This window comes from Molossus molossus, unplaced genomic scaffold (assembly GCF_014108415.1).
Source record: "Molossus molossus isolate mMolMol1 unplaced genomic scaffold, mMolMol1.p scaffold_m16_p_18, whole genome shotgun sequence".
Classification (NCBI taxonomy): domain Eukaryota; kingdom Metazoa; phylum Chordata; class Mammalia; order Chiroptera; family Molossidae; genus Molossus; species Molossus molossus.
Genome location: NW_023425353.1, coordinates 34,352,439 through 34,380,408, shown reverse-complemented (window position 1 = coordinate 34,380,408; position 27,970 = coordinate 34,352,439). Strand labels below are relative to the sequence as shown.

At 39.1% G+C, this 27,970-nt stretch overlaps 1 protein-coding gene and 1 pseudogene across 1 annotated transcript in view; one reads left to right on the top strand and one right to left on the bottom strand.

Moving 5' to 3' along the window:
- Positions 1 to 27,970, top strand: part of PPP2R3A (protein phosphatase 2 regulatory subunit B''alpha) — a 135,919-nt gene that overhangs the window by 87,352 nt on the left and 20,597 nt on the right. The window contains exons 7-8 of the mRNA XM_036266450.1: positions 10,006 to 10,080; positions 25,357 to 25,443. Of these exons, the coding sequence (XP_036122343.1) occupies positions 10,006 to 10,080; positions 25,357 to 25,443 (162 nt within the window). The remainder of the gene's footprint in view (positions 1 to 10,005; positions 10,081 to 25,356; positions 25,444 to 27,970) is intronic.
- Positions 26,976 to 27,381, bottom strand: LOC118633035 (annotated as a pseudogene).

Below are 27,970 nucleotides of genomic sequence, written 5' to 3'. Positions count from 1 at the left end.
TACTGGCACAGATAAAAGACATTAGGTAAAAACTAAGGAAATATGATATGAATAAAGTGTGGTCTTTAATAATAGTAGTAATAATGTATCAATATTGGTTTATTAATTATAACTAATGCTAATATAAGATGGTAGTAGTAGGAGAAACTGGGTATAGGTGTATAGGAACTCTATCTGCTCAGTTTTGTGTAAGTCCAGAACTTCAAAAATTAAAGTCTTTTTAAAAATAATAACTATACGGAGAGATAATATAAAATAAGAATAGAATGTTATGAAAACAGAATGCTACCACAAAAATGAGCTATTAGAGTTTTAAAATACAAGTACCAAAATTAAAATTCCAACATAAAGCCTGACTAAAGTGAAGGATATCTCTGGCATGCACATGCATGCACACACACAGTGGAGAAGAGCAAAGAGAGAGACAGAAGAGATATAGAGGGCCATTTCAAGAGTTTAACACCTAACTAACTGGAGACTGTGAAGAAAGAAAGGGAAAATTGGAGAGGAAGAGTTTATCAAAAAATAATATAGAATCATCAATACAAGATGGAGAGAATTGGAGAGATTAGGGTGATAGGGTGGATTCACAGAGCAGGTACCCAATGGGAATTCTTGAAATTCCTATTTTTCTCCTTAAGGGAAACAATACATCTGTGTAACCAGTGGTTGATCAGAAACAGAATATGGTTCCTTCCTTCCCTTCCTTCCTGCCTGCCTTCCTGCCTGCCTGCCTTTCGTCCTCCTTACTGTTTTCTTCTTTCCTTCTACCACTTTCTTCCTTAACTGAATGTAATAATCAGCCCTTTAAAAGCTAACTGTTCATCCCACAGCAAATACTGCTCACACACCTCCCATCTCCTTTTCTAGGAAGACCACAAGCCTTAGAGAGAGCGGGGAAAGTATATTAGGAAAGAAAGGCTTCCTCGGATGTCCAAATCTGTCATGTTTCAACGTAATTATTTAATAGGACTCTGTGGGTAGGGCTGTGGTGTTATTACTAACAGTTTCTCTTTTATTTACGGGTGAACAATGAAGTAAGAGACCACCAGCAGTTGGTGATTTTAGAGATGATTACCGGACCCACCATGGTGCTTAAAATTTGCTTGATTTTCATAGGCCTGGTTTTGAAAAAGAAAGAAAAAAAAAAAAACCCACCTCTACATTTAAAATTACAGAGTGTGCAGCATTCACGTTTTCATAAAACTACTCAAAAATAAAAGGTCAAACTTATCATTCCAACACAGAGAATCAAAATAAAAAAAAAAGAAGAAGAAGAAACAGAATATGACCCTCCCACTCAGCCTCTCATGTTCCCTCTAGTCACTGTCCACAGAATCAAGCACAGAACACAAGTCTTTTGGTTGAAAGGAGCCACTGAGTGCCACACACCATATAAAAAGGCATACATAAACATGTCCTCTTGAAATTTTATAAAAACACTGGTGAAGCGAAGATACTAAAAATTTCCAGAAAGGAAAAAGAATCACCTTAATAGGAACAAGAATTGATGTGGTATTAGATTCTCATTGCAACTCTGGGGAAATGGATTTGAACTCAGATTTCTGTGTCCTGCCAAGATATCAATCAAATATGAGGTTAGAATAAAGACATTTAAAAACTCAGTATAGCCATCAACAAATTATCAAACAATAAGTGCTGGCCAGGGTGTGGAGAAAAGGGGACTCTAGTACACTGCTGGTGGGAATGTATACTGGTATAGCCACTATGGAAAACACTATGGTGTTTCCGCAAAAAATTAAAAATTCAATTGCCATTTGACCCAGTGATCCCACTTCTAGGAATATATCCTAAGAAGCCTGAAACACCAATCAGAAAGAATATATGTACCCCTATGTTCATAGCAGCACTATTTACCGTCACCAAGATCTGGAAACACCCCAAGTGTCCATCAATAGACAAGTGGATAAAAAAGCTATGGTACATATACACAATGAAATACTATGCAGCTGTAAGAAAGAAAGATCTCTTATTCTTTGAGACAAATGGAGGGACCTCACGAGTATTATGCTAAGCAAAATAAGCCAATCAGAAAGACAAATGGCACATGATCTCGCTTATTTGTGGAATATAATGAACAAGGTGGACTGACGAACAAAATAGACCGAGAGACATAGAAAGGAGTATGGTTCAGACTGACAAACCTCAGAGTAAGGAGGTGAGGGGGGATGGATGAGATGAACCAAAGAACTTATATGCATGTATGCGTAACCAATGCACACAGACAACACTGCGGGGGGGGGGGGGGCAGGATGGGGAGGAGGGGGTCTAAGAGGGGAAAAAGGAGAAACATCTGTAACAAAAATAAAATAATGAAAATTGAAGAAGAAGAAAAAAACTCAGTATATATCCTATTTTCTTAGAGTTACAGTAGTCCCCCATCCTTATTTGCGGTTTTGCTTTCCAAAGTTTTAGTTAGCTGTGCTCAACCACAGTCTGAAAATACTAAATGGAAAATTCCAGAAATAAATAATTCATAAGTTTTAAATTGCAGGCTGTTCTGAGTAGCATGATGAGATCTTGTGCCATCCTGTCCTAGACATGCATCATCCCTTTGATCAACATATCCACTCTGTATATGCTACCCGTCCATTAGTCACTTAGTAGCAGTCTTGCTTATCAGATCGACTGTTGTGGTATTGCAGTGCTTGTGTCCATGTAACCCTTATTTTACTTAAATATGGCCCCAGAGCCAGTCACATAACTTGTATTGCAGTATATTGTTATAATTGTTCTATTTTGTTAGTAGTTACTGTTGTTAATCTCTTACTGTGCCTAATTTATAAATTGAACTTTACCATAGGTGTGTATGTTTAGGAAAACACATGGTGTATATATAGGGTTTGGTACTATCTATGGTTTCAAGCATCTACTGGGGGTCTTGGAATGTATCCCTTGAATATAAAGGGGGAATACTGTACTTGAATATATACTACAGCAAATTAAGCAAACCAAGAAAGAGAAATGGATGAGACCCTGGAAAATGTGGATGCAGTCCAGAGAAGCAGTGAAGGGAAGGGAACAGAAATATTATTTCGAGAGATAATGGCCCAAATTTTCCTATGCTTTTATAAAAACTATAAACTCACAAACCCAAGATACTCAGTAAGCCCAAAGCACAAGAAACATAAAGAAAACTATACCAAGGCACATCGCAATAAAATGGCTCAAAACCAGTAATAAAGAGAAGGTCTGAAAAACAATCTGAGTGAATAGTAACATTTAACAGGGTGGAACAAAGATTAAGATGACAACAGGTTTCATGTTGGAAACAGTCCAAGCCAGAAGAATGGGGAGCAACATCTTTAAAGTATTGAAAGAAAGTAGCTAGCACTCAACCTAGAATACTATACCCAGAGAAATAGCTTTCAAAAATGAAAGTGAATTAAAGATTTTATTAGACACAGAAAAGATGAAAGAATTTATCACCAGTGAAATGCACTACAAGAAATGTTTTAAAAATAAATAAATAGTGCCCTGGCCGGTTTGGCTCAGCGGTTAGAGCATCGACCTGCGGTCCTGAGAGACCCGGGTTCAGTTCCCGCTAAGGGCGCGTACCTCGGTTGCAGTTTGTCCCCGGCCCTGGTCGGTTGTGCGGGTGGCAGCCACTCGATGTGTTCCTTTCACATCGATGTTTCTCTCTCTCTCTGTTCTTCTCTCTCCCTCCCACTCTACCTGAACAAAAAAAGATGGAAAAATGTCCTCGGGTGAGGATAAAAAAATAAAAAAAATAAATAAATAAATAAATAAATAGTTTAGGCAATGAAGAAAATAATACTACATGGAAATACAAATCTACACAAAGGAATGAAGATCTCCAGAAATGGTAACTACATGGATAAATGTATGTGATTTTTTTCTTAATTCAAATCTCTTTAGAAGACAACTCTTTAAACAAAACTATCAACAATGTATTTTGGTGATTTTAACGTATTTAAATGCAATTTGACAACAATAGTGTAAAGGTCAGGAGAAGAGAAATGAAAGTACCATATTATTGGATGATGTGTATATCCGTGAAGTGGTATAACATGACTTGAAAGTAAATTATAATAAGTTAAAGATGAATGCTATAACCTCTGACACAACCACTAAAATAACAGAATTATAGCTAGTAAGCCAAAAAAGGAAATGAAATTGAAGAATCATTAAAAAAAAAAAAACTCAGTTAACCCACAAAGAGGCAGAAAAGAAAGCAGGGGTAGGGGATAATAAAGATGGACGGGACAAACAGCAAGATGATAGACTTAAACCTAACCATGTCAGTATTAACATTAAATGTAAGTGGTGTAAATACCCCAAAAGGCAAAGATTAAACAAAAAAGCAAGACCCAAATAGATATTACCTGAAATGTACTTCAATGGTAAAGTTAAAAGGGAGAAAAAGACATACCATGCTAACACTAATCAAAAGAAAGCTCTTAAAATAAATGGAAAGACATCTCCTGTTCATAGATTGAAAGGCTTATTGTTAAGTGCCCATTATTTTTAAAATGGTTTGTTCTGCCCTGGCCGGTTTGGCTCAGCGGTTGGAGCGTCGGCCTGTGGTACAGAGAGACCCGGGTTCGGTTCCCGCTAAGGGCACGTACCTCGGTTGCAGTTTGTCCCGGTCCTGGTTGGTCATATGGGTGGCAGCCACTCGATGTGTCCCTTCACGTCGACGTTTCTCTCTCTCTCTCTCTCTTCATCTCTCTCCCTCCCGCTCTATCTGAACAAAAAATGGAAAAATGCCCTCGGGTGAGGATTAAAAAAATAAATAAATAAATAAATAAAATGTTTTTTTCTTCATTGATTTTTAGAGAGGAAAGAAGAGGGAGAGATAGAAACATCAATGAGAGAATATCGATTGGTTGCCTCCTGTATGCCCCCCACTGGGGATTGGGCCCACAACCTGGGCATGTGCCCTGATCGGGAATTGAACTGGTGCCCTCTTAGTGCATTGGTCGACACTCAACCACTGAGCCACACCAGCCGGACAAGTACCCATTATTACCCAGAGCAGTCTACAGATCAGTGCAGTCTCTCTCAAAATCTCAGTGGTCCCCTTCCCCAGTCCCTGGCAGTCATCATTCTATTCTCTGAATCTATGAGTTTGACTATTTTATATATAAGTGAAATCATGAAGATGTTATGTTGTTCAATGGGTATAAAGTTTCAGTTATATAAGATAAGTAAGTTCTAGAGATCTGCTGTACAATATTGCCTATAGTTAATAATACTGTATTGTGCACTTACTATTTTGTTAAAAGGAAAGGTTTCATGTTACTTATTCTTACCAAAAAAAGGAAAAGAGAAGCACAGGGAAGGTTTTGGAGGCATTGGATATATCTGTTACCCTGATTATGGTGATGGTTTCCTGGATGTATACATATATTCAAACTCATCAAATTGTATACATTAAATATGTGCAACGTTTTGTATGTCAATTATACCTCAATAAAATCGTTTAAAGATACAAGTGATATTTTTTGCAGAAATATTTAAAACAGTTCTAAAATTTATATGGAATTGTAAAGGCCCTGGAATAGCCAAAACTATCTTAAGAACAAAACTGAAGACATCATACTTTCTGACTTTAAAACATATTACAGAGCTATAGCAACAAAACAGCATGGTACTAACATAAAACCAAACATAAAGATCCATGGAACAGAATAGAGATCCCAGAAATAAATTCTTGCCCATATGGGCAATTGCTCTTCAACATGGGTTTACAATGCAGAAAGGATAATCTCTTCAAAAAATAGTGTTGGGCTCTGTCTGGTATGGCTTAATGGTTAGAGTGTCAGCCCACACACTTAAGAGTCATGGGTTTGATTCTCGGTGAAAGGCACATACCTGGGTTACAGATTCTATCATCAGCATGGGTCGGGGTGCATGCAGGAGGCAGCCAATCTATGTGTCTCTCTCACATCCATGTTTCCCTTTCTCTCCACCTCTCTGCCCCCCGCCCCTACTCTCCCTCCCATCCTTCCTTCCTTTCCACTGTCCCTAAAAAAGCAATGGAAAAAATATCTTCAGGTGAGGATTAACAACAACAACAAAAAATGGTGCTGGGGAAACTGGATATCTACATGCAAAAGAAATATTAGACTGTTATGTTATACTATATAACAAAAATAATTTAAAAAGGATTAAAGCCCTAAATATAAGACCTGAAAAAAAGCATCATGACGCTGGATTTGGTAGTGATTTCATGGACGTGGTACCAGAAGCACAGCAAAAATAAATAAATAAACAAATGGGACTGCATCAAACTTAAAATAACTTCTGCACACCAAAGGAAACAGTCAACACAGTGAAATGCAGACTACAGAATGGAAAAACTATTTGCAAATACATCTGATAAGGGGTTAATATCCAGAATATATAAAGAACTCTTGTGATTAACAACAATAAAAAACAAATAACCTCATTTAAAAATGGGCAAAGGACTTGAATAGACATTTCTCCAAAAAAGATAAAATGTCTAACAAGCATATGAAAAGATGTTCAACATCACTATATAAGTAGGGGAATACATATCAAAACCATAATGAAATATTACCTCACACTCATAGGATGGCTTTTTTTGTTGTTGTTGTTTTGTTTTTTTAAGCAGAAAACAACTGTTGGTGAGGAGGTGGAGAAATTGGAACACTTGTGCACTGTTTATGGTAACATAAAATGGTACAGCCACTATGGAAAATAGTATGGAATATTCCTCAATAAATTAAAAATAGAACCAGCAAAGCCACTTCTGGGTGTATATCCAAAAGAATTGAAAACAGAAACTCAAAGACATATTCAAATTATCATGTCCATTGCAGCATTATTCACTATAACCAAGAGGTGGAAGCAACCTAAAAATTCCATCAGTGGGTGAATTGGTAAAGGAAATATAGTATATACATACAATGGAATATTATTTAGCCTTTACAAAAATGAAGTTCTGTTACATGCAATAACATGGACAACCCTTGAGGACATTATGCTAAGTGAAATAATCCAGTCACAAAAAGATAAATACTGGGTGATTGCATTTATATGAGGTATCTAAAGTGGTCAAACTCAGAAAATGGTGGTTGCCAGAGGTTGTGGGGAGGGTAAAATAGGGAATTGTTTTGAGGGTGTTGAGTTTCAGTAATGCGGGATTGGGGTTGGGGGTATCTGGAGATTTATTGCACAACATTGTGCAAGTGGTTTGACAGTATTGTACTGTACACTTGGAATTGCTGGGAGGATGAATTTTATGTTGTGTGTTTTTTTGCCACAAAAAGAAAAAGCTGGACCTTTCAGCCGGAACTGCCATCTTCCAGTAATTTGCCAAAAATGACTAACACAAAGGAAGAGAGTAGAAGCACCCTCTATATGATCTCTTCTTACCTTTGTTATCTTGAAATCTATTTTGTCAGATATAAGTATGGCTATACCTGCTTATCTTGGATGTTATTTGCTTGGAGAATCATTTTCCACACTTTCACTTTGAATCTACCTTTGTCTTTGCAGCTTAAACGTGTCTCCTGAAGGCAGCATATGGTTGGGTTTTGTTTTTCATCCAATCTGCTACTCTCTTGGTATATTCAGTCCATTTACATTTAGGGTAATTGTTGATGTATGAGAATTTCCTGTAGCCGTTTATCCCTTGTTTTCTGGTAGCTTTGTGCTTCCATTGGTTCTTTTCCTTTATGTTTCCATCTGTTGTTTTTGTTTTGATGGTATTCCATATTTCTTTCCTCTGTTTCCTCTTTTATTTAAGCTATGTGTCTCAGTTTTGGGGTTTTTGTATAGTTACGATTAGGTTTATGAAAAAGAAAATTTCATATATACAGTATTTTTCTTTTGAATGCATCCAATCTTCATCCTCCTTTGCAAATTCACCACCTCCCCTTTTATGTTTTTGTTATCACTAATTATTCCTGTTTATGCTGTAAGTTTTTTTGGTGATCTTACTTGTGGCGTTGTGACCTTTTGTTCTTTGTTTCAGGTAGAATAAACCCCCTTGAGTATTTCCTGCAGTGGAGGTCTTCTGGTGATAAATTTCCTCAGTTTCTATATGTCTGGAAAAGTCTCTATTTCTCCTTCATATTTAAAGGATAACTTTGCTGGATATATTATTCTTGACTGGTAATTTCTCTCTTTCAGTAGTTCAGATACTTGGTTCTACCCTCTTGTGGCTTGTAGAGTTTATGCTGATGATAACCTGATGGGTTTTCCTTTATAGGTCACTTCCTTCTTTTCCCTTGCATTTTTAAAAATTCTTTTTTTTTGTCATTAATTTTTGACAGTTTTAATGTAATGTGTCTTGGAGAAGGTTCTTTGGATTGAGGTAACTAGGTGTTCTGATTGCTTCTTGCATTTGAGGATCTAGTTCTTTCCATAGGTTTGGAAGTTCTCATCCACTGTTTGTTTGATAAGGCTCTCCATTCCTTTCTCCCTGTCTTCTTCTGCTGGTATGCCCATTATTTGCTTTTTCTGATGGAGTCAGATAGCTCTTGTAGAGCTCTTTCTTTTTTTCTTTCTCTATTTTTTTTTTTTTTTTTTTTTTAATGTTCAGGTCTTTCTTCTTCCCTCTGCATCATTTCTAGATTCCTATCTTCGATATCACTAATTCTTTCCTCCATGTGGTCAGCTCTATTTCCTGTACTTGCTACTTCATTCTTGATCTCTTTTATTGAATTCTTCATCTCCAGGATTTCTGTTTGGTTCTTTTTAAAGTTTCAGTCTCTTTGGTAAAGTACTCGTTTAGTTTATTAATTTGTTTTCTGAGTGCATTAAATTGACTTGTCTGTATTTTCTCACATCTGGTTGAGTATTTTCAGAACTGCAATCTTGAATTCTCTGTCTTTTATATCACATATTTCTATGTATTTCAGTTTGCTTTCTGGAGATTTTTTATCTTCTTTCTAAGCTGCCCCACTACCTTATTTGTGGTATATGATTGGTTCCTTCTCTGTCTAGTTACCTATGTATTGGTGGCATTTCTCTAGCGAATTACTACAACTAGAGGTCTTTCTATTATTTTCCAGTAGGTGGCACTGAATCACAGGGGTCTTTTTTTTTTAGCTCTGAAATCCCAAAGCTGACCTCCTTGCTATCAGTATAGCCTGATGCTTAGGGGTGGGGGTTTTTTGCCCTCTTGGTAATGGCAACCTCAGAATTCCACAGGGTACTCCCAACACCACATGACCCAACCAGGGATCAGTCACAGAGTATAATGTTTTTTTGGTAAATAGTGATTCTGTAGTAATAGTTCTTGGGTTTGCAGATAATGTGCTCCACAACCTGACACAAAGGGCCACAGGAGGTAAGTTTTGAGAATCTGTGGGGTGGCAGGGCTCTGTGTGTTTCTTTGTTTGAAATGCCAACTGCCCACAGCCGTGGCAGAACCACTGTGCTATGTCCTTGCCCAAGTCTCTCGGCTCAGCTGCAGTTCAAAATGCTCACTCCTGCAGGAGTGCCTACCAAGTCTCTCTGCTCCTCCTGGCTAAAGGAAGTGCCAGATATAGTCTGCTTCTTCCCCTCTCTGGGCTGAGCCCACTGTGAGCTCCTGGCTGCAGGGCTGCATCCATGGCCAGTCTGAGCTCTCCTCCCTTCTCACCTCTCCTGTTTGTTCCCATTTACCACCTTTAGATGCTTCAATGTGCAGATCTCAGGTGTGCCCTTATGCTGAGCAGAGAATCCTTTGTTAAATTTTAGCTGTGCAACCTGTTGAAATTTCAGAGAGAGAGAGACCAAGGGGATCTCTCATACCACCATTCCTCTGCCATCCAACTTTAACTTTTTATTGAAATTTACTATGCATATTGAAAAGCATACAGTAAGTATGTTTGTGAGAAAATTTGAATTCAACGAAGTGTTAAATTTTAAGTGCATTGTTCAGTATTCTAAAATAGGGAGTCTGTTCAACTGGCAGCATATTCTACAGAAAGGAAAAAAATTCTGCAGGCATTTTAGTGGGGTTTTTTCTATGTTTAATTTAGTTTTGTTTTTTTTCCTTTTCAGGATGTGGTGGATACACACCCTGGCCTCACGTTCCTGAAAGATGCCCCAGAATTCCACTCCCGCTATATCACCACGGTAAGCTGAGTCCTCTTTTGTCTTACTATACCTCTGTAAGTCTCCTTTTTATCACTAGTATCCAGGCTTTCAAATTTTTATGCAAAAGGTAACATGGGCTATAATGATTGTTTTAAGTGGAAGGAAGGTGCAGTAAAGTTGAGCTGTTTATATCGATTTCCCTTCTTATATGTACCCAATGCTTAAGAGGCCTCTTGTATACAAAATTAAAATAATATATTCATTTTGTCTGGTTTTATTAAGTTTGCCTTTTACCATATCATAAATATAGATACCCATACATTTTTATCTTTAGCATTTGTATTTAATACTGAAAAGAATTTTCACGTCTTTGCCAGAAAAATATGTGTCTGTAGTACCTCAAAATTAGAAGTGGACTTGGTATTAAGAAGTAGTTTGTGTATAATCTGAAAACAAATCATCTAAGAATTATAATAACATGATCACAATCTCCTTTGTTGTGAGATGTTTTCTCAGTTCGTTCGTCATGTACAGCCTCATTTGATCAGTCACAGGCAGGAAATGAAGTATGAGTAAGAGCACACAGGCCTGCTGCACACAGCAGCCATGGCAGGCATTCTCTGTCCTGGCTCCCGGGTTATCTTTGGAGGAATGCCAAAGGTGAGCCCACGCACACTTCACATTCACGGCCACACTCAAGTGAGATGGCCCTCACTCTGGCTCAGATCCCCCACTAAATAGGACAGCCTCCTCTGAGGAAGACCCTCTCATCCTTAGGGTACTTTTATTGGCTATGGACTGTTGAGTTCTCTTGAGTTACAGAAAACTGCTGGTGTTTTCCCTCCTATAGGAACTTCATTCTTGGCTTTTACACTGGTTTTCATCTGTCATAAAACTTTGTGAGACTTTAAGCCAGAAGGTGTCACTGTATCTAAGACTGTCTCAGAAGTTATTTTTGCCTGTTAACCACAACACTATACTAAATTACCTCCACTAAAATCACCTGGGCCCAGTCACCCTTTTTTCTCACTTGGATTACTTATTAGTCTCTCTGCTTACACCCTCATTGCCCTACAGTCTAATCTCCACAAAGCAGAGTTATCCTTTGAAAATGTAAGTCAGATCATGTCACTCTTCTGCTCAGACCTTCCAGTGGTTTCCCATCTCACTCAGAATGAAAGCCAGCATCCTTACCAAGTCTCACCATAATCCCCCCCAGACATCCTCACCTCCCCTGCCCACTGATCTTACCTCATACCACCCTGCCCCTCGCTCATTCTGCTTCAGCCACAATGGCCTCCTCACTGTTTCTGGAACATACTAAACCCAACTTCTGCCTCAGGTGTTTTGTTCTTAATTTTTCCTCTGCCTGGAACGCTCTTCCTACAGATTTCCACATGACTCACTCCCTCACTTCATCCAGATATGTGCTCAGATATTTCTTTGTTAGTGAGGCCTTCCCTCATCACCCCCTGCCTTCCGCACCCTTCTTCTCCCTCTTCCCCCTCCCTCTACACTCTCTATTCCTTTATTCTGCTTCATTTTTCTTTTTAGTTTTATATCATCTGATATGTAATTTTTTCATTTGTTCATTATCCATTTCCTTGTCTGTAATATAAACTCCAAGAGAGCAGGGACTTCTTTATATTTTCACTGCTTTATCTTCAATATTTAGAATAGTGCCTGGCAAATAATAGATGCACAGTAAATATTTATTGAGTGAAATTATTCATGCTTAAGAATTCTACACATGTCTGGCCAGTGTGGCTCAGTGGTTGAGCATCGACCCATGCACCAAGAGGTTGCCAGTTTGATTCCCAGTCAGGACACACGCCCAGATTGTGGGCCCAATCCCCAGTGGAGGGCATGCAGGAGGCAGCCAATCAATGTTCTCTCTCATTGATGTTTCTGTCTCTCTCTTCCTCTCCCTTCCTCTCTCTCTAAAATCAATAAAGGAAAAAAAAATTCTACCCATTAACTCTGTCTCCAATCCTAAAGGGAATTATTGGGTTCTAATTGTTGACAGTTCTATAAACGTGGGGTATATTAATAGCATAATTTAGAATCTTAAGAATTGAATAAGATCTTTGAGATAATCTAGTTCAACCTTCTACCAATTCAGAAAATCTTCTATAGAGGACCTTTTATTGAAATGTATTCTTAGAAAATATGTTAAGGAACAGAATTACAAAACAGAGATACATTTCTGTCTCTATGCTTTCTAGTTTGGTATTTAAGTAAGGTCTATGGTCATCTAGCAAGTGATCCCATGCAAGTTTTATGATTTCAGAGTGAAAAGCCATGAAACAATTTTGTTCACATAGAATTCGCATTTTCTGAGAAATTCTGTTGTTAATTGTTGAACAAAAAGAACTATATCAGTCAATTAACAGGGTACAATTAATGATCTCTGCAGGATAATTCCATGGCATTTATATATTATTATTTACATTTTTTAAATTAATACTTTATTGTTAATGTTATGCTGCTTTATTCCAATTCACAAACATGAATCCATTATTCGGAGGTAGGCATTAAAGTGTAAAGTATTGATGATGAAATGAAGATAACAGAGCACCTTACATAAACAGTAAACAAGATCCATTTGAGAAGATAGAATGTGAATCTGTATGTACTGAGATAAATGTATCTGCTGTTGTGATAATTGCATACTACTATCCACAAAAGAGAAGTGCAAATAAAAAGTATCACAGTGAATATATCTGGACACAAAATTTTATTGGACTGGTTATCTTTTCAGTGCCTTTTCTATTATGAAAGTTCGTCAAATAATGGCATGAAGTCATTGAAACTTTTACATTATTTCAGAGTACAGTGAGTTTTTATAGAACAAATACGAAATAAGCTCTCTAGTATGAAAGGAATTAATTTTGTCATTAAAGGCATAAAAGTGCTCAAGTTAGAGAGGTATAATTCTCTACCCTGCTCATAGCAAAGACAGATGGGATCACACTACTTCCAGTGTATTTACAAAGATCAGCCTCAGAATTAATGACAAGTATCTCAGAAAAAGCAAAATTAATTTATCATATGACCCTATTGAATCTTATATAATTTGAGTGGTACACAGTGTAGAACAGTCAGTACAGGGTGGGGCAAAAGTAGGTTTACAGGTTGTATGTAAAATAATACAATAATTAATATATAATAATACAAGAATGCCCTGGCCAGTTTGGCTCAGCAGTTAGAGCATCGGCCTGCAGTCCAGAGAAACCCGAGTTCAGTTTCCGCTAAGGGCACGTACCTCGGTTGCAGTTTGTCCCCGACCCAACCAGAGCCGTGCGGGAGGCATCCACTCAATGTGTGCCTTTCACGTCGATGTTTCTCTCTCTGTCTCTTCCTCTCTCTCCCTCCCACTCTATCTGAATAGAAAATGGAAAAATGTCCTTGGGTGAGGATAAAAAAAAAATAATACAAGAACATGTTTTGTGTATTTACCACTGTAAACGTACTTTTGCCCCACCCTGTATATTTTGTTTGTATGCTAGAGTTATTCAGTTACTTTACTTTATGATTGGAAGAAACTGCTGACAAGAGTATGACTCAAATATTGGCTTATATATGATGAAGCAAAGTTGGGCAACTTTTACTTTCTATTTATCACTGAAAATCTATGCTATGGAAAAAGATATTGTTGTTGTTCCTTTTATAACTTAATGTACTGGGAAGATCTTTCTTTTTTCTTTTTTTAACTTACCTTTATTGTTGAATGTATTACAGATGTCCTCCCTTTTTTCCCCCATTGACCACATCCTCCCCGCACCTGCCCCCCTCCTCTGCCTTCCCCACACTATTGTCTGTGTCCATTGGTTGTGCATATATGCATATAAGTTCTTTGGTTTATCTCTTCCCAGCCATCCCCACTTCCCTTTGAAGTTCATCAGTCTAACAATCAATTTGTACTTCTTAATCCCTTCACTTTTTTTGCCCATCGCCCCTAACCCGCTCCCAGCTGGCAACCAACAAAAAGTTCTCTGTATCTATTTCTGTTTTGCTTGCTCATTTTGTTTATAGATTGGTTGGGTTGTGCGGGTGGCAACCACTCGATGTGTCCCTTTCACATTGTTTCTCTCTCTCTCTCTCTCTCTTCCTCTGTCTCCCTCCCACTCTATCTGAACAAGAAATGGAAAAATGTCCTCAGGTGAGGATTAAAAAAAAAAAAAAGATTCTCTCTTTGTCTTTAACCTTTTGCATTTTGATTATGATGTGTCTTGGTGTGGGCCTCTTTGGGTTCATCTTGTTTGGGACACTGTAGTTTCTGTATTTCTGTTTTCTTCACCAAGTTAGAGAATTTTTCTGTCATTATTTTTTCATATAGGTTTTCAATTTTTTGCTCTCTCTCTTCTCCTTCTGGCAACCCCGTGATGCACATGAAATTGTCCCAGAGACTCCTTACACTATCCTCATTTTTTGGATTCTTTTTTCTGTTCTGTTTTTTGTTTCCTTATATTCCAAATCAATGGTATGCTTCTTGGCTTCATTTACTCTACTATTGATTCCCTGTAAATTATTCTTTATTTCAGTTAATGCATCCTTCATTTCTAACTGGGCCTTTTTTATGCACTTGAGGTCCTCAGTAGGTTGCTTGAGCATCCTTATAACCAGGGTTTTGAATTCAGCATCTGTTAGATTGCTTATCTCTGTTTCGTTTAGTTCTTTTCCTTGCGTTTTGTTCTGTTTTCATTTGGGACATGTTTCTTTGTCTCCTCTTTTGGCTGCCTCCTTTTTTTGTTTCTATGTATTAGGTAGAGCGGCTATGTCTCCCAGGCTTCGTAGGGTGACCTATTGTAGGAGGTGTCCTGTAGGGTCCAGTGAGCCTCCCTGATCACCCCAGCTGGGCGCTCAAGGTGCCCTCTTGTGTGGACCATACACCCTTCTGTTGTAATTGAATCTTGATTGCTGTTGGCTTGTCAATGGAAGGCATTTACTCAGGCTGATCAGCAGCAAAGACCGGCTGTGCCCACTGACCACTCACCTCTGACCACCTTGGAGGATCAGCTGTGCAGTGGCCCACCACACAGAGCAAAACTTACTTCAACAGGGCTCTGGTACCGAGTCCACTCATTGAGTGTGTCATTTGTGGAGGTGGTTGGGTGGGGGTGCTTCAACATGGTTTGAAGCCGTCCACTGGGTGGTGCTGGGCTTGGAGGTGCCTAGGCAAAGCCAAGCTATGAACCAAGGCTGACTGCTTCTAGTGCCAGGCCTGGGGCCACTTAGCAAGAGGTATGGGGCTCTCTGAGGCCATATAGTGCTTGTTTGAGAGAATTTAGAAAAATCTGAAATAGGAACTAAGACAGGCCAATCCTGGGGTAAAGCAACTGGCAACAGCTTGGGTGGGCCTGAAAGTTGGGTGGGGCAGGGCCTCAGGGAATCACCAGAGAGATGCAAGCAGTGTGAGCCAGGTTGGTGGAGTCCCAGATATGGTGACCTTCTGCCTGCCTCTTAGGGGAAGAGCTCACCAAAGGAACAATGGCCTCCGCCAGCATGTCTGTCCATTTGTCCGGGAGAAAGCTGCTCCTCCAGCTCTCGCCCTGATAGCAAACAACTCAGTTCTTCCCCATATGTCTCTGTTGCCTTTCAAGCTGCCTCCCCCACACTGGAGCCTGGAGGGAGCCAGTCAGAGTAAGTCTATGCTTGGGCCCTTTAATAAAGAGACACTGCCTGGGACTCCAGATGCCTCAGCCTCCCTGAGCCTCAATTCCTGCTGGTTTTCCCAGCCAGAAGTTATGGGGCCTTCTCTTCCTGGCACTAGAACCCTGAACTAGGGGGCCTGGTGTGGGACAGAAACCTCTTGTTCCTCAGGGAAGACCTTCACAGCTGAGGTACCTTCCTGATTTTTATCCGCCACACGTGGGGGTGGGACCAGCCCTTCCATGCCTCTACCCCTCCTACTGTGTGGCTTCTTGAATTTTGTAGTTGTAGGACTTCTATTCAGCTTTATTTCAGGTGATTCTGAGTGATGGTTGTTCTGAAGTTTAGTTGTAATTTTTATATAGTTGTGGGAGCCTCTTTTTTTTTTTGCTGCCATCTTGACTGGAAGCCTCTTTTTTTTTCCTAGAAAAAGAATTTTTGTTTGTTTAACTATTTTGTAGCTGTTTTTAGAGCTTAAAGACAGCATCAACTATACATACAGCAAATATGGACATTACTACCCAGATAATAGATTGCACCTAATGTCACTCCGTATTCTCCTTTATTTCCAGAGAAGAGTTGGCAGTGGAGAAATAAACCACTTGATATTGAATGAAAATGAAAATTGGAAATAACTAGCAAACTATAGCTCTTGAGTTTGCAGTTTTGCATGCTGTGCAGAGAAATTGCCCATGAATAAAAGACTCTGCTTATCCTAACTGGCATATGCTGACTTTTGAGGAAAGAGGTGCTCACGTGAGCTTTTAAAATAAGTGATGAGATTGAAAATACTTCTTTATGACATTGGTGCTAGCAATAAGAAGATATTTCTGTGGCTCGCCCAGATGGTGTCTTAATGATGTATTCAGTGTCTTGATTGACCTGAATCCATCACTTCTGGCTGAAATGCCAGGATTTAATTATTGAGGACAAGGTACTGATATTTCCTGAAATGACTAAACTGTGGTGGAGACGGCTCATCATTAACAGCTTAACTCTTTCCCCTTGAGAATGTTTCCTCATGACAGAGAAAGAACTGGTTTTTATTAGATAGATTTTTTTAGTCCAAACTCTGCAGCAGAACATGGAGAAATACTTTTCTGAGCCATATTAACCAGAGTGGGTCAGGAATCCATTCATCACTTTCCGCCAAGTAGAAGAGCCAGAACTCCAGCATTTGAGTTCATCTGCTTTCAAGTGAGCAGTCTCCCTGTAATTTGTGTCTGCATTTGATCCACTCCTCAAAAACTATCCGACAGATCCACCAAACAATTATTTACATTTCTGGTGACCTATAATTGTGAATTAGAGGTTTCCAATTCATTAGAGATAAAGAAAAAAAGGAAAATGACTTACAATTCAAATTATCTATCAAGTTGGCTAGAGATCCCCTAGTGAAAAATTGTCAAATTTCATTCCTCTCACTGGCAATAAACAATTAGTAGTAGTAGTAGTAACTTTAAAATATTTTTTCCATTGATTTTTAGAGAGAGTAGAAAGGAGGGAAGGTAGAGAGAGAGAGAGAAACACTGATGTGAGAGACACACATCAATAAGTTGCCTCCCACTCACACACCAACCAGGGTTCAGGATAGAAACTGAACCTGCAGCCCAGGTACATGCCCTTGACCAGGAATCAAACCCTGACCCTTCTACATGTGGGATGATGCTCTAACCACTGAGCAACACTGGCCAGGGCTATATCTTAATGTAAGCAATTTCTTTTTTTTAATTAAATTTTTATTTAAAAATATTTTTAAATCTTTATTGTTGAATGTATTACAGATGTTCCTCATTTTCCCCCATTGACTCCCTCCTCCCCACTCCTGCCCCCCTCCCGCCTTTACCCACACTGTTGTCTGTGTCCATTGGTTATGCATATAAATTCTTTGGTTTATTTCTTCCCACCCCCCAACCCCTTTCCCTTTGAGGTTTGTCAGTCTAGCAGTGAATTTGTACTTCTTAATCCCTTCACCTTTTTCACCCATTCCCACAACCCCCCTCCCATCTGGCAACCAAAAAAAATGTTCTCTGTATCTATGAGAATGTTTCTGTTCTGCTTTTTCATTTTGTTTGTAGATTCCATTGTCAATAGATATGTATTCATTGCCATTTTGTTTGTTCATATATATATATATATATATATTTTTTTTTTTTTATCCTCACCTGAGGACACTTTTTGATATTTTGTTCAGATAGAGCGGGAGGGGGAGAGAGAGAGAGAAACATCGACGCAAAAGGGACACATCGAGTGGTTGCCACCCACACAACCCAACCAGGGCCGGGGACAAACTGCAACCGAGGTACGTGCCCTCAGCGGGAACCGAACCCGGGTCTCTCCGGACCACAGGCCGACGCTCCAACCGCTGAGCCAAACCGGCCAGGGCTGTTTGTTCATATATTTATCTTTTTCTTCAAAAAGACCCTTCAACATTTCATATAATTGAAATGGTGGTGATGAACTCCTTTAACTTTTTCTTGTCTGGGAAACTTTATATGGCCATCAATTCTAAATGACAGCTTTGCAGGATAGAGTAATCTTGGTTGTAGGTTCTTGCTTTTCATCACTCTGAATATTTCTTGCACTCCCTTCTGGCCTGCAAAGTTTCTTTTGAGAAATCAGCTGACAGCCTTATGGGAACTCCCTTGTAGGTAACTAACTGCTTTTCTCTTGCTGCTTTTAAGATTCTCTCTTTGTCTTGAACCTTTTGCATTTTGATGATGATGTGTCTCGGTGTGGGCCACTTGGGGTTCATCTTGTTTGGGACTCTCTGTGCTTCCTGGATTTGTATGTCTGTTTCCTTCACCAAGTTAGGGAAGTTTTCTGCCATTATTGTTTCAGAGGTTTTTGATTTCTTGTTCTCTCTCTCTTCTCCTTCTGACACCCCCAAGATGCGAATGTTGGCACACTTGAAGTTGTCCCAGAGTCTCTTTACACTCTCCTCAGTTTTTTTGGATTCTTTTTTCTTTTTGCTGTTCTGATTGGGCGTTTTTTGCTTCCTTATATTCCAAATCAATGGTTTGCTTCTTGGCTTAAGCTACTTTACTATTGAATCTGTGTAAATTATTCTTTATTTCAGTTAGTGCCTCCTTCATTTCTGACTGTGCATCCTTCATTTCTGACTGGTCCTTTTTTATGCTCTTGAGGCCCTCACTAAGTTCACTAAGGTTCTCACTCAGTTCATTGAGCATCCTTATAAGCAGTATTTTAAACTCAGCATCTGTTTGGTTGCTTATCTCCATTTCGCTTAGTTCTTTTCTTTGTCTCCTCATTTCGGCTGCCTCCCTGTGTTTGTTTCTGTGTATTATTTAACGAGAGGTATGGGGCTAGCTGAGACCAGATGCTGCTTGTTTGAAAGAATTGAGGAAAACCTGAAGCAGGATTTGAGACAGGCCAATCCTATGGTAAAGCAACTGGCAACAGCTTGGGTGGGCCTGAAAGTTGGGTAGGGCGGGGCCTCAGAATCACCAGGGCGGGGCTACCAGTGTGAGCCAGGTTGCTGGAGTCCCGGATATGGCAGCTGTCTGCCACCCCAGGGAAGGGCTCACCAAAGGAACAAAGGCCTCTGACAGCACATTTGTCCCAGAGAAAGCCCCCTCTCCACCCCCTCGCTCCAGTGCCAAACAGCTCAGTTCTTCCCTGTATGTCTCTGGGGCCCCTCAAGCTCCCTCCCCTTCAAGCTTAGAGGGAGAGAGTCCGATAAGTTCGTGTGCGGACCCTTTAAGGGGCTGCCTGGGGCTCCAGCCTCATCAGCTTCCCTGAGCCTCAGTTCACGCTGGTTTTTCCAGCCAGAAGTTATGGGGACTTCTCTTCCTGGCACTGGAACCCTGAGCAGGGCACCTAGTGTGGGACGGGGACCCCTCAGTCCTCAGGGAGGACCTTCCCTGCCGAGGTATCCTCCTGATTTTTATCCACCACATGTGGGTGTGGGACCAACTCATCCACCTCTGCCCTTCCTACCAGTCTCGATGAGGCTCCTGCTTTAATTCCGTAGTTGTAGGACTTCCATTCAGCTTGATTTCAGGCGGTTTTGAAGGATGGTTGTTCTGTAGTTTAGTTATAACTTTGATGTGGTTGTGGGAGGACGCGATACCGCGTTTATCTACGCCTCCATCTTGACCGGAAGTCCCCTGTAAGCAATTTCTTTTATTTTCCTAAAAGTGGTAGACCAAAATTAGAAGGAAAAATGTAATGTAGAGCCAGCAGCTACATGCTCTTACCACTAGATGGTGCCCCTACCTCAGTAAGCTGAAATGCTGAATCAGGAATGTGGAAACCAATAAATGTGCTGATGAAGTCGGGCCACTCAAAAAAGGAGATTTAGGCAATGGAAAAATAGAATATAGGTAGTTTTTTTTTTATAGTATTACATAAGTAGGTTAGAGGAGGCTAAAATAAGAAATTTTTAACAATCTAAGCATTTGCAAATTTTAAAAATTGTCAAAAACAAGAAAGGAATAAATTAGAAGCAAAAATGTGTTACAGATTTATAATTTTAAGTGTAACACAGTATTCCATAAGTAATATAAAACATTTGAGGAGTATATAAATATAAAATTTATAGAGATAGGAGACTCAGACTTTAAGATAAACTTATGTTCAAAATCGAGAAATAAACTAAAAAATCTAATAATGTTCAACAAAGGGAAAATTGTTATAATAATATGTATTGAAATTGACTTTAACCTGAGAGAGGGGGCATGGCACTGTGATACATGTTCTTAATGTTTATTTATATATATAATTCCTATGCTAAAGGTCATCCAGCTTTTTTTTTTTTTTTTATCCTTACCCAAGGACTTTTTTGCATTTATCTTCAGATAGAGTGAGAGGGAGGTAGGGAGGAAGAGAGAGAGAAACATCAATGCAAGAGAGACATATTGACTGGTTGCCACCCTCACGACCCCAACTGGGGCCGGGGACGAACAGCAACTGAGGTATATGCCCTTAGTGGGAACCGAATCTGGTCCACAGGCCTACACTCTAACCGCTGAGCCAAACTGGCTAGGGCAGACGTTCCAGCTCTCTTATAGGAACTTCTGCCAAGCCAGTGCTTAGAATACAGTGTTAAATAAGACACATTTTCTGCCCTGAAACACCTGTCAGAGTGATTGGGGCCAGTTGGGAAATTAGACACCAGGTAGTACTAGCTCTCACCTAATGCAGGAATCCTGATGTCTGCCTAAATAGTGGTGAGAAGAAACCTTGCTTCTCATACAGGTCGTTGCTTCATAGAGCTCATTTTAGGAAGCTCCTTATAATGAAGCATTTCAGTATAAGGGCATTTCTATCCAGTAGTTCTACTTCTGCCTCTGGGACAACACAGAAAAGTCAGCTTCTACCCAATAGTCAACCATTCAAATTAGGGTCATATCTACACTCTAGTTTTATTTTTCCTTGAGAGCCCGGCTAGTGTGGCTCAATGGACTGAGAGGCCCCAGTTTGATTCCTGGTCAAGGCACATGCCCATGTTTCGGGCATGACCCCCAGTAGGGGCATGCAGGAGGCAGCCGATCAATGTATCTCTCTCTTCCTTCCTCTCTCACTAAAAAAAAAAAAAAAATCAATTAAAAAAATGTATTTTTCCTCAAGAACAAACATTACTACATTAGTAGTTTCTTTCACGATAATTTAGAATATATTACCCTTCCTTGTTTTATATTTTCTGAACATTTTATATTCAGTCTATCTATAAATCATAGACAACAATACTGCTTTATATGAAATAATTAGAGACCTTTCTGGGTTGGCATCCATGCTATTCAAAACTCTGAATAGAGTTATTCAACTGCCTATGAATCCAACACATATATTTCTATCACAAATGTAACATAAAAGTTTTTGTTACATAATTTTCAAACCTCTTTAATTAATCAAGCAGTTTTCCAGAGAAGACACACAGATGGCCAACAGGTACATGAAAAAGTGCTTAAAATCACTAATTATTAGGGAAATACAAATCAAAACCACAATGAGGTATCACCTCACACCTGACTATTATCAAAAAGACCAGAAATAATAAGGGTCAGTGAGGATGTGGAGAAAAGGGAAACTTGCAGACTGCTGGGAATGTAAATTGGTCTGGCCACTATGGAACACAGAATGGAGATTCCTCAAAACATTAAAAAATAGCCCTGGTCCGTGTGGCTCAGTTGGCTGGAAGGAACATCATCCCATGCACCAAAAGGTGGTGGGTTCGATTCCCTGTCAGGGCACATACCCAGGTTACTAGTTTGATCCCCATTTGGGGAGCATGCAGGATACAGCCAATCGATGTTTTTCTCTCACACTGATGTTTCTTTTTCTCTCTCACTCTCCCTCCTTACCTCCTCCTTACCTCCCTTCCTCTCTCTAAAATCAATTTTTAAAAACTAAAATAAGCCCGGCCAGTGTGGCTTGGTGGTTGAGCGTCGACACATGCACCAAGAGGTCGCCAATTCGATTCCCACTCAGGGCACATGCCCAGGTTGTGGGCCAAATCCCCAGTGGGGGGCATGCAGGAGGCAGCCAGTCGATGTTCTCTTTCATCGATGTTTCTCTCTCTCTACAGAAAAATGGGAAAACAGAAAAAAAACAAAAACAAAAAAAACACAAAAGGAATAACTGCCCAGAGAGAGCCAGTGTTAAATTTTTGCTATATTTATCACCAATTTTTGGTTTTAAAGCATAATTATATTAATGACAAATTTGCTGAATAAATTTAAGTTCTGGACTGGAGTTTTTTCACTCCTGATATAAACTCCTATAAGCTATTAAAGAAGAAGATATAGGAAACTCCATTATTGCTTAGGAAGTAACTAAATGCACATTCAGTACATATATTTTAGCACCTACTACCTTCAAAGGCACTGGCCTAGTGTCTGCAGACATAAAGGTGAATGAGATAGTTGGTGGAGAAAACACCTGTGATCAGAAGACCAAGGTAGAAGCAGAACGTGATAAAAACTAGGACAGAAGGGTGATTACATGATATACCAAAAGATGTTTTCAAGAGCCTGTTCACAAAACACGATCTGGCCAAAGACACTTCCCATATCTAACCCTGACAGGACCCAACATAGGAAAAGACTCAAGATCCTAATTTTGTAAGCTGTACAACAGGTCCTTGAATAACTTCATTTCATTCAATGTTGTTTTGTTATAATGCTGATCAGATGCTGTAGGAACTTAATTCTTATATCAATTAGCCTATGGTGAAATTGGTTTCATTATATGTTGTTTTGCTTAAATTACAGAACCTATTGATGGTTTTAAGTGAAGACTTGCTATATTTTATACACTTCAGGGAACATATTATTTCTTTCATGAAACTCGTTTTTTTCCACCCATGTCTTTCATAAGCCACAAACCTGATTTCTGCAGTGTTGCCTACTACATTTTGTTAAATAAGAGCTTGATTTTGATGCAGAGATATTTTCTTCATTACATTAAGAGTGAAGTTTAGCCCAGCCGGTGTGGCTCACCGGTGTGGCTCAAAAGGTCACCGGTTCACTTCCTAATCAGGGCACATGCCCAGGTTGTGGGCCTGATCCCCAGTGGGGGGAGTGCAGGAGGCGGCCAATCCATGTTCTCTCTCATCAATGTTTCTCTCTCTCTCTCTCTCTCTCTCTCTCTCACTTCCTCTCTCTATAAAATCAATAAAGGAAAAAGACAACAAAAAACCTTAAAAAAATAAATAAAATAAAACATTAAAAATTCAACTATCATATTATCCAAAGAAAATAAAAACACTAACTCAAAAAGATATACACTCCCCATGTTAATTGCAGCATTATTTATAATAGCTAAGATATTTAAATAATTTAAGTGTCCACCAATGGATGAATGGATTTGTGACAACATTGATGAACCTTGAAGGCATTATACTGAGTAAAATAAGTCAGAGAAGGACAAATACTGTATAGTCTCACTTATATGTGGAATCTTTAACAACAACAAAAACACCAAGCTCATAGATACAGAGAATAGATTCGTGATTGCCAGAGGCAGAGAGAAATGGGTAAAGGGAGTCAAAAGGTACAAACTTCCAATTAAAAATAAGATCTGGGGATGTGATATACAGCATAGTGACTATAGTCAATAATACCATATTGCATATTTGAAAGTTGCTAAGAGAGGGAATCTTCAAAGTTCTCATCACAAGGGGGAAAAGAATTCTGTAACCGTGTATGGCAATAAATGTTAAGGAGATTTATTGTGGTGATCATTTCACAATATATAGAAATATTGAATTATTATGTTGTACACCTGAAACTAATATAATGTCAGTTAACCTCAATTTTTAAAAAAAAGTTATCAAGCAATTATTGACCATCTGATATACGCAGAGCACTATGTCAGGCACTGGCATGCAATAGAGTTTAGAAGTGATGATGGTCAGGTTCACCAATGTTTAGAATATAAAAGCATAGGATGACTGAAGAAGACAGGTGACAGCAGGAGCACAGAAGACAGCTCTCTCCGCCCCTGTTCTGGGGTTCCTGTGAGCTAGATTCTGAAGGGTCAGGAGGAGTTAGCACTGATAGCAGGGGTGGGGTGAGGAATGCTGGGTCACAGAAGTCTAGACCTTCATCCTGAGGCTAGTTTTTCTCTGTTCTGTTTGAGAATCCCTCTGCTAAAGAATCCAGAAGCAGAATGGTAGTTTAGTCCCTCATTAGGTCTACTTTTTGGATAGATGTCCAAATGTCTTCCCTTTTTTGTTCTTCTTGTACTAAAATAGCTTTTAAAGAGGATCTAACCTCTTCCATCATAAAACCACCAAGGATACAAGATTTCTATATTATTAGACAATTAAAATCAAAACCACGGAACCCAAAAAAAGCTACTTAAATTATTCTCATCACTGCTTCCTTTTGGAGGAAAAACAAACAAAACTAATAGATGAAAGGGAAATTAAATGAGTGGGAATAACCCCAGTTAAAATTGTTACAAATGAACTGTGACCTCCTACCTCCAGTATTGCAGCTTTGTCTTTCTTTTCCGATTCTGCCCTATACCACAACACACAAATCCTCAATCTCATACACATTTGCTACCTATACCCCCCTCCTCTGCTGTCCAGTGTCTTCCCCATAGTTTTACATCTTCCACTCAAGAAAACACTAGCTAACAACAAAATCGTTAATGCCCAAATAAGGATTCAGAATGTAAATTATTTTAGGTGTGTTTGAATTTATAGAGGGACTATGCAAGACTGTAAGTTTTAGAACTCCAATGAGTTAGGCTATCATAACCAGAATAATGCTGTCTTGAATCCTATCTCATTGGCAGCCATTTTTCTGACCAATTAATTGTCAAGGGAACCCACCATATAGTTCCCACCTCATTTACCTTCCCAAAACATGCAACCCAGTAAGCACTACTTGAATCAGACATCACTATATAAGATGAAAGGTAAACAAAGAAAGTGATGTGTAGGCAGCTGAGAAATGCAGGCTTGTGAGCAGAGATTTTTTTTGTTGTTATTCTTAAACTGATAGGGGCAAATGCAAACTATGTGGCTGTAGATTTTTTAAAGTTAATTATTAATAAAAATGATACTTGGCATAATCAAAAAGTCAAAATTTATCTCTTTCAAAGTATGTTTATAAAATGCAATAGCCTTTGGAAAAGTAATTAATATCTTTAATGTTTCTATTTGGTTTTGTTTTCCTTTGGAACCAGGTTATTCAGAGAATATTCTACACGGTGAACAGATCTTGGACTGGAAAAATTACTTCGACAGAGATAAGAAAAAGCAACTTTTTGCAAGTATGCCTCATTGGAATTCACATATAAGAAGCAATTTAATATTTTTACTTCATTTAACAAATATTTGAGTGCTTATTGTATGTGAAGCTCTGTCACTACCTTCAGTCATTAAGCATTTATCAGATACCTGGGATATGTTGGGGGCAACAAAGATGAATAACAAGGGATTTTTACATCAACACATGCACTGGAGAACAAAAGAGAAAGTGCACAGCCATATCTGATTTGAAAAATTCCACAGAAATGGAATTTATAATAAATATGCAAAGAAGACTTCAGAGAAGGACTGGCACATGATCTTGACCTTGGAGATATCAAGAGTTTATCAAGATAAAAAATTAGAATAAAAGGGGATACCAAGTAAAGGAAGCAGTACAAGCAAAGGCCCACAAGCATGAAAGTATCACATTCAGCAACTGCAGAACAGTCTAACGTGGCCAAAGGCTCCACAGAGAGAGTGACCAGTGATGAGGCCTGAGGGGTGAGATGGGGCCAGGTTGGGAAGGGCCAGCCTTGCAGAAGAAATAGAATTTCAGCTTGATCCTTTCAACAATGATTCTTTATCCAGCTCCTGCTGGAGAAAGTACTAAAAATTCCTTTTAAGAAAGAGTACATTTCCTTCAATTATTTTTATTTTATGAGAAAGTATTGACCACTAGTGGGAGCCTTTTACCGAGGTAATCTTGCTGGATTGTTCAAATTTCTGTTAACGTGAAGAAGGTAGAATTGTTCACACTTGAAAATTAATTATTTTATTTTAAATGAAAAATACTAAATGAAGCTTAGGCTAATAAGACAACCTTATTTACTCTTTTTTTTTTTCCTGTCTTTATCTGGGACAAAGTAATGAAGACTTGGCAAAATTAGCAGCTCATAATAGATGTACAAAATTTGTGTATTCTAAAATGAACAGTAATCATCACAGTTATTATATTTATTCATACCTGGTGCTCTCAGCAGGTAATATGGAAGGGGTTGAGACGGCAGTCACTCCATAAAAGAGACCTTACACCTTGCATTCCTGAAGCCCTTTATTTTTTATCCTCACCCAAGGACATTTTTACATTTTTTTGTTCACATAGAGATAAATATATATATATATATATTTATGTGTATATAAACATTACACGGCATTCAGTAGGCTTGCATCAAAAGGTAATTTCTGACCAAAAGACTTCATTTAAGTAACTGAATACTGGATCCTTCTGGTAATCACGCTCCACCTTTGAAAAAAGGCAAAGTCTGCTTAAATTGGGCAATTCCTTGTGATTTTAACATTTTCGCTCCCCATGGGGAATAGTATATAAAGAAAACCTTCCAACTGCAGAAAGGGCATTAGAAGTCTTTTTTTTATAAATAACTAATATCACAGTCCAGGTCAGAAACACCCTGGGGAAGATGATCTGATCCTTCTTAGTTTTGCTTCCATTTTTTAAAAAGGTCCATTCAACTTGTTGTCCTCCTTGTAAAATAATTGAAAAATAAGTTCCTGCGGACTTGTGCAAAGAAAAAAAGTCATGAACACCATTTACTCAGCCACAGAGTGCTTTACTGTCATTTGACATGAACCTGGAAGGGAACTCAGAAGGCTGCAAGGCCAGGATGCTGATGTCTTTGTTGAGGGTGGTCAGCAGCATCTTGGACGCCTGGCTCTGCCCGGGTCACCAGTGGTGCAGGCTGACAGTAGCGGAGTGCAAGTCCAGGGCGATCTGCAGGTCCAAGATGTAGTCGATGACGCGCTACAGGATTTCCATCTTGCTCACCTTCTTGTTCTGGGGCATGCTGGGCACCAGCTTCTTGAGCTTGGAGTAGCAGTCCTTCATATTGTACAGCAGGCTCATCAGGTCGTCCACTGGGGTTTTTGCTCTGGGAGATGCCCAGGCTGTGGTCCAAAAGGCTGTTTTTCCTAACGGACCTCACTGGACTGAAGGCTTTCATGCTGAGTGTGGCGAAGGAAGGAGAGAGACCGGGAGGGTGCAGGCTGCCCTGGAGCTCAAACTGCTACCGCCTGCAGAGAGCTCCCAGCGTTCAGCACCGGGATCGGCTCAGAATCCTTTTTTTTTTTTTAACTTAAAAATTTGAGGCCCAACTATGGTTGAATGACTTAGATAAGATCAAACAGCAAGTAAGTAGTTGAACTGGAAATAGAACTCATGTGGGCTTCCTAGAGCAGGACTTATTTTCTCCCCCACCCCTCTCCTTAGCCATCTTCTTAGTACTAGAATAAAACATTCTAATAACATGAACATATCTAGAATAATAATCTGAAGTCACTATTTATCTCTTGACCCTGCCATTTCACCCCCTTTTCCCTAGAGGAAACCCAATTATCTGAGGTTTTATTCTCTCTCTCTCTCTCTCTCTCTCTCTCTCTCTATATATATATATATATATATATATAGACACACACACAAGTATACACACATACACATATATATGCATATACATATATTCATGGAGTATATAGTTTTGTATGGCTGCTCTTTTTTGAGTTTTCTTTTTAGTGTTTCTTTTTTTATTGAATTTA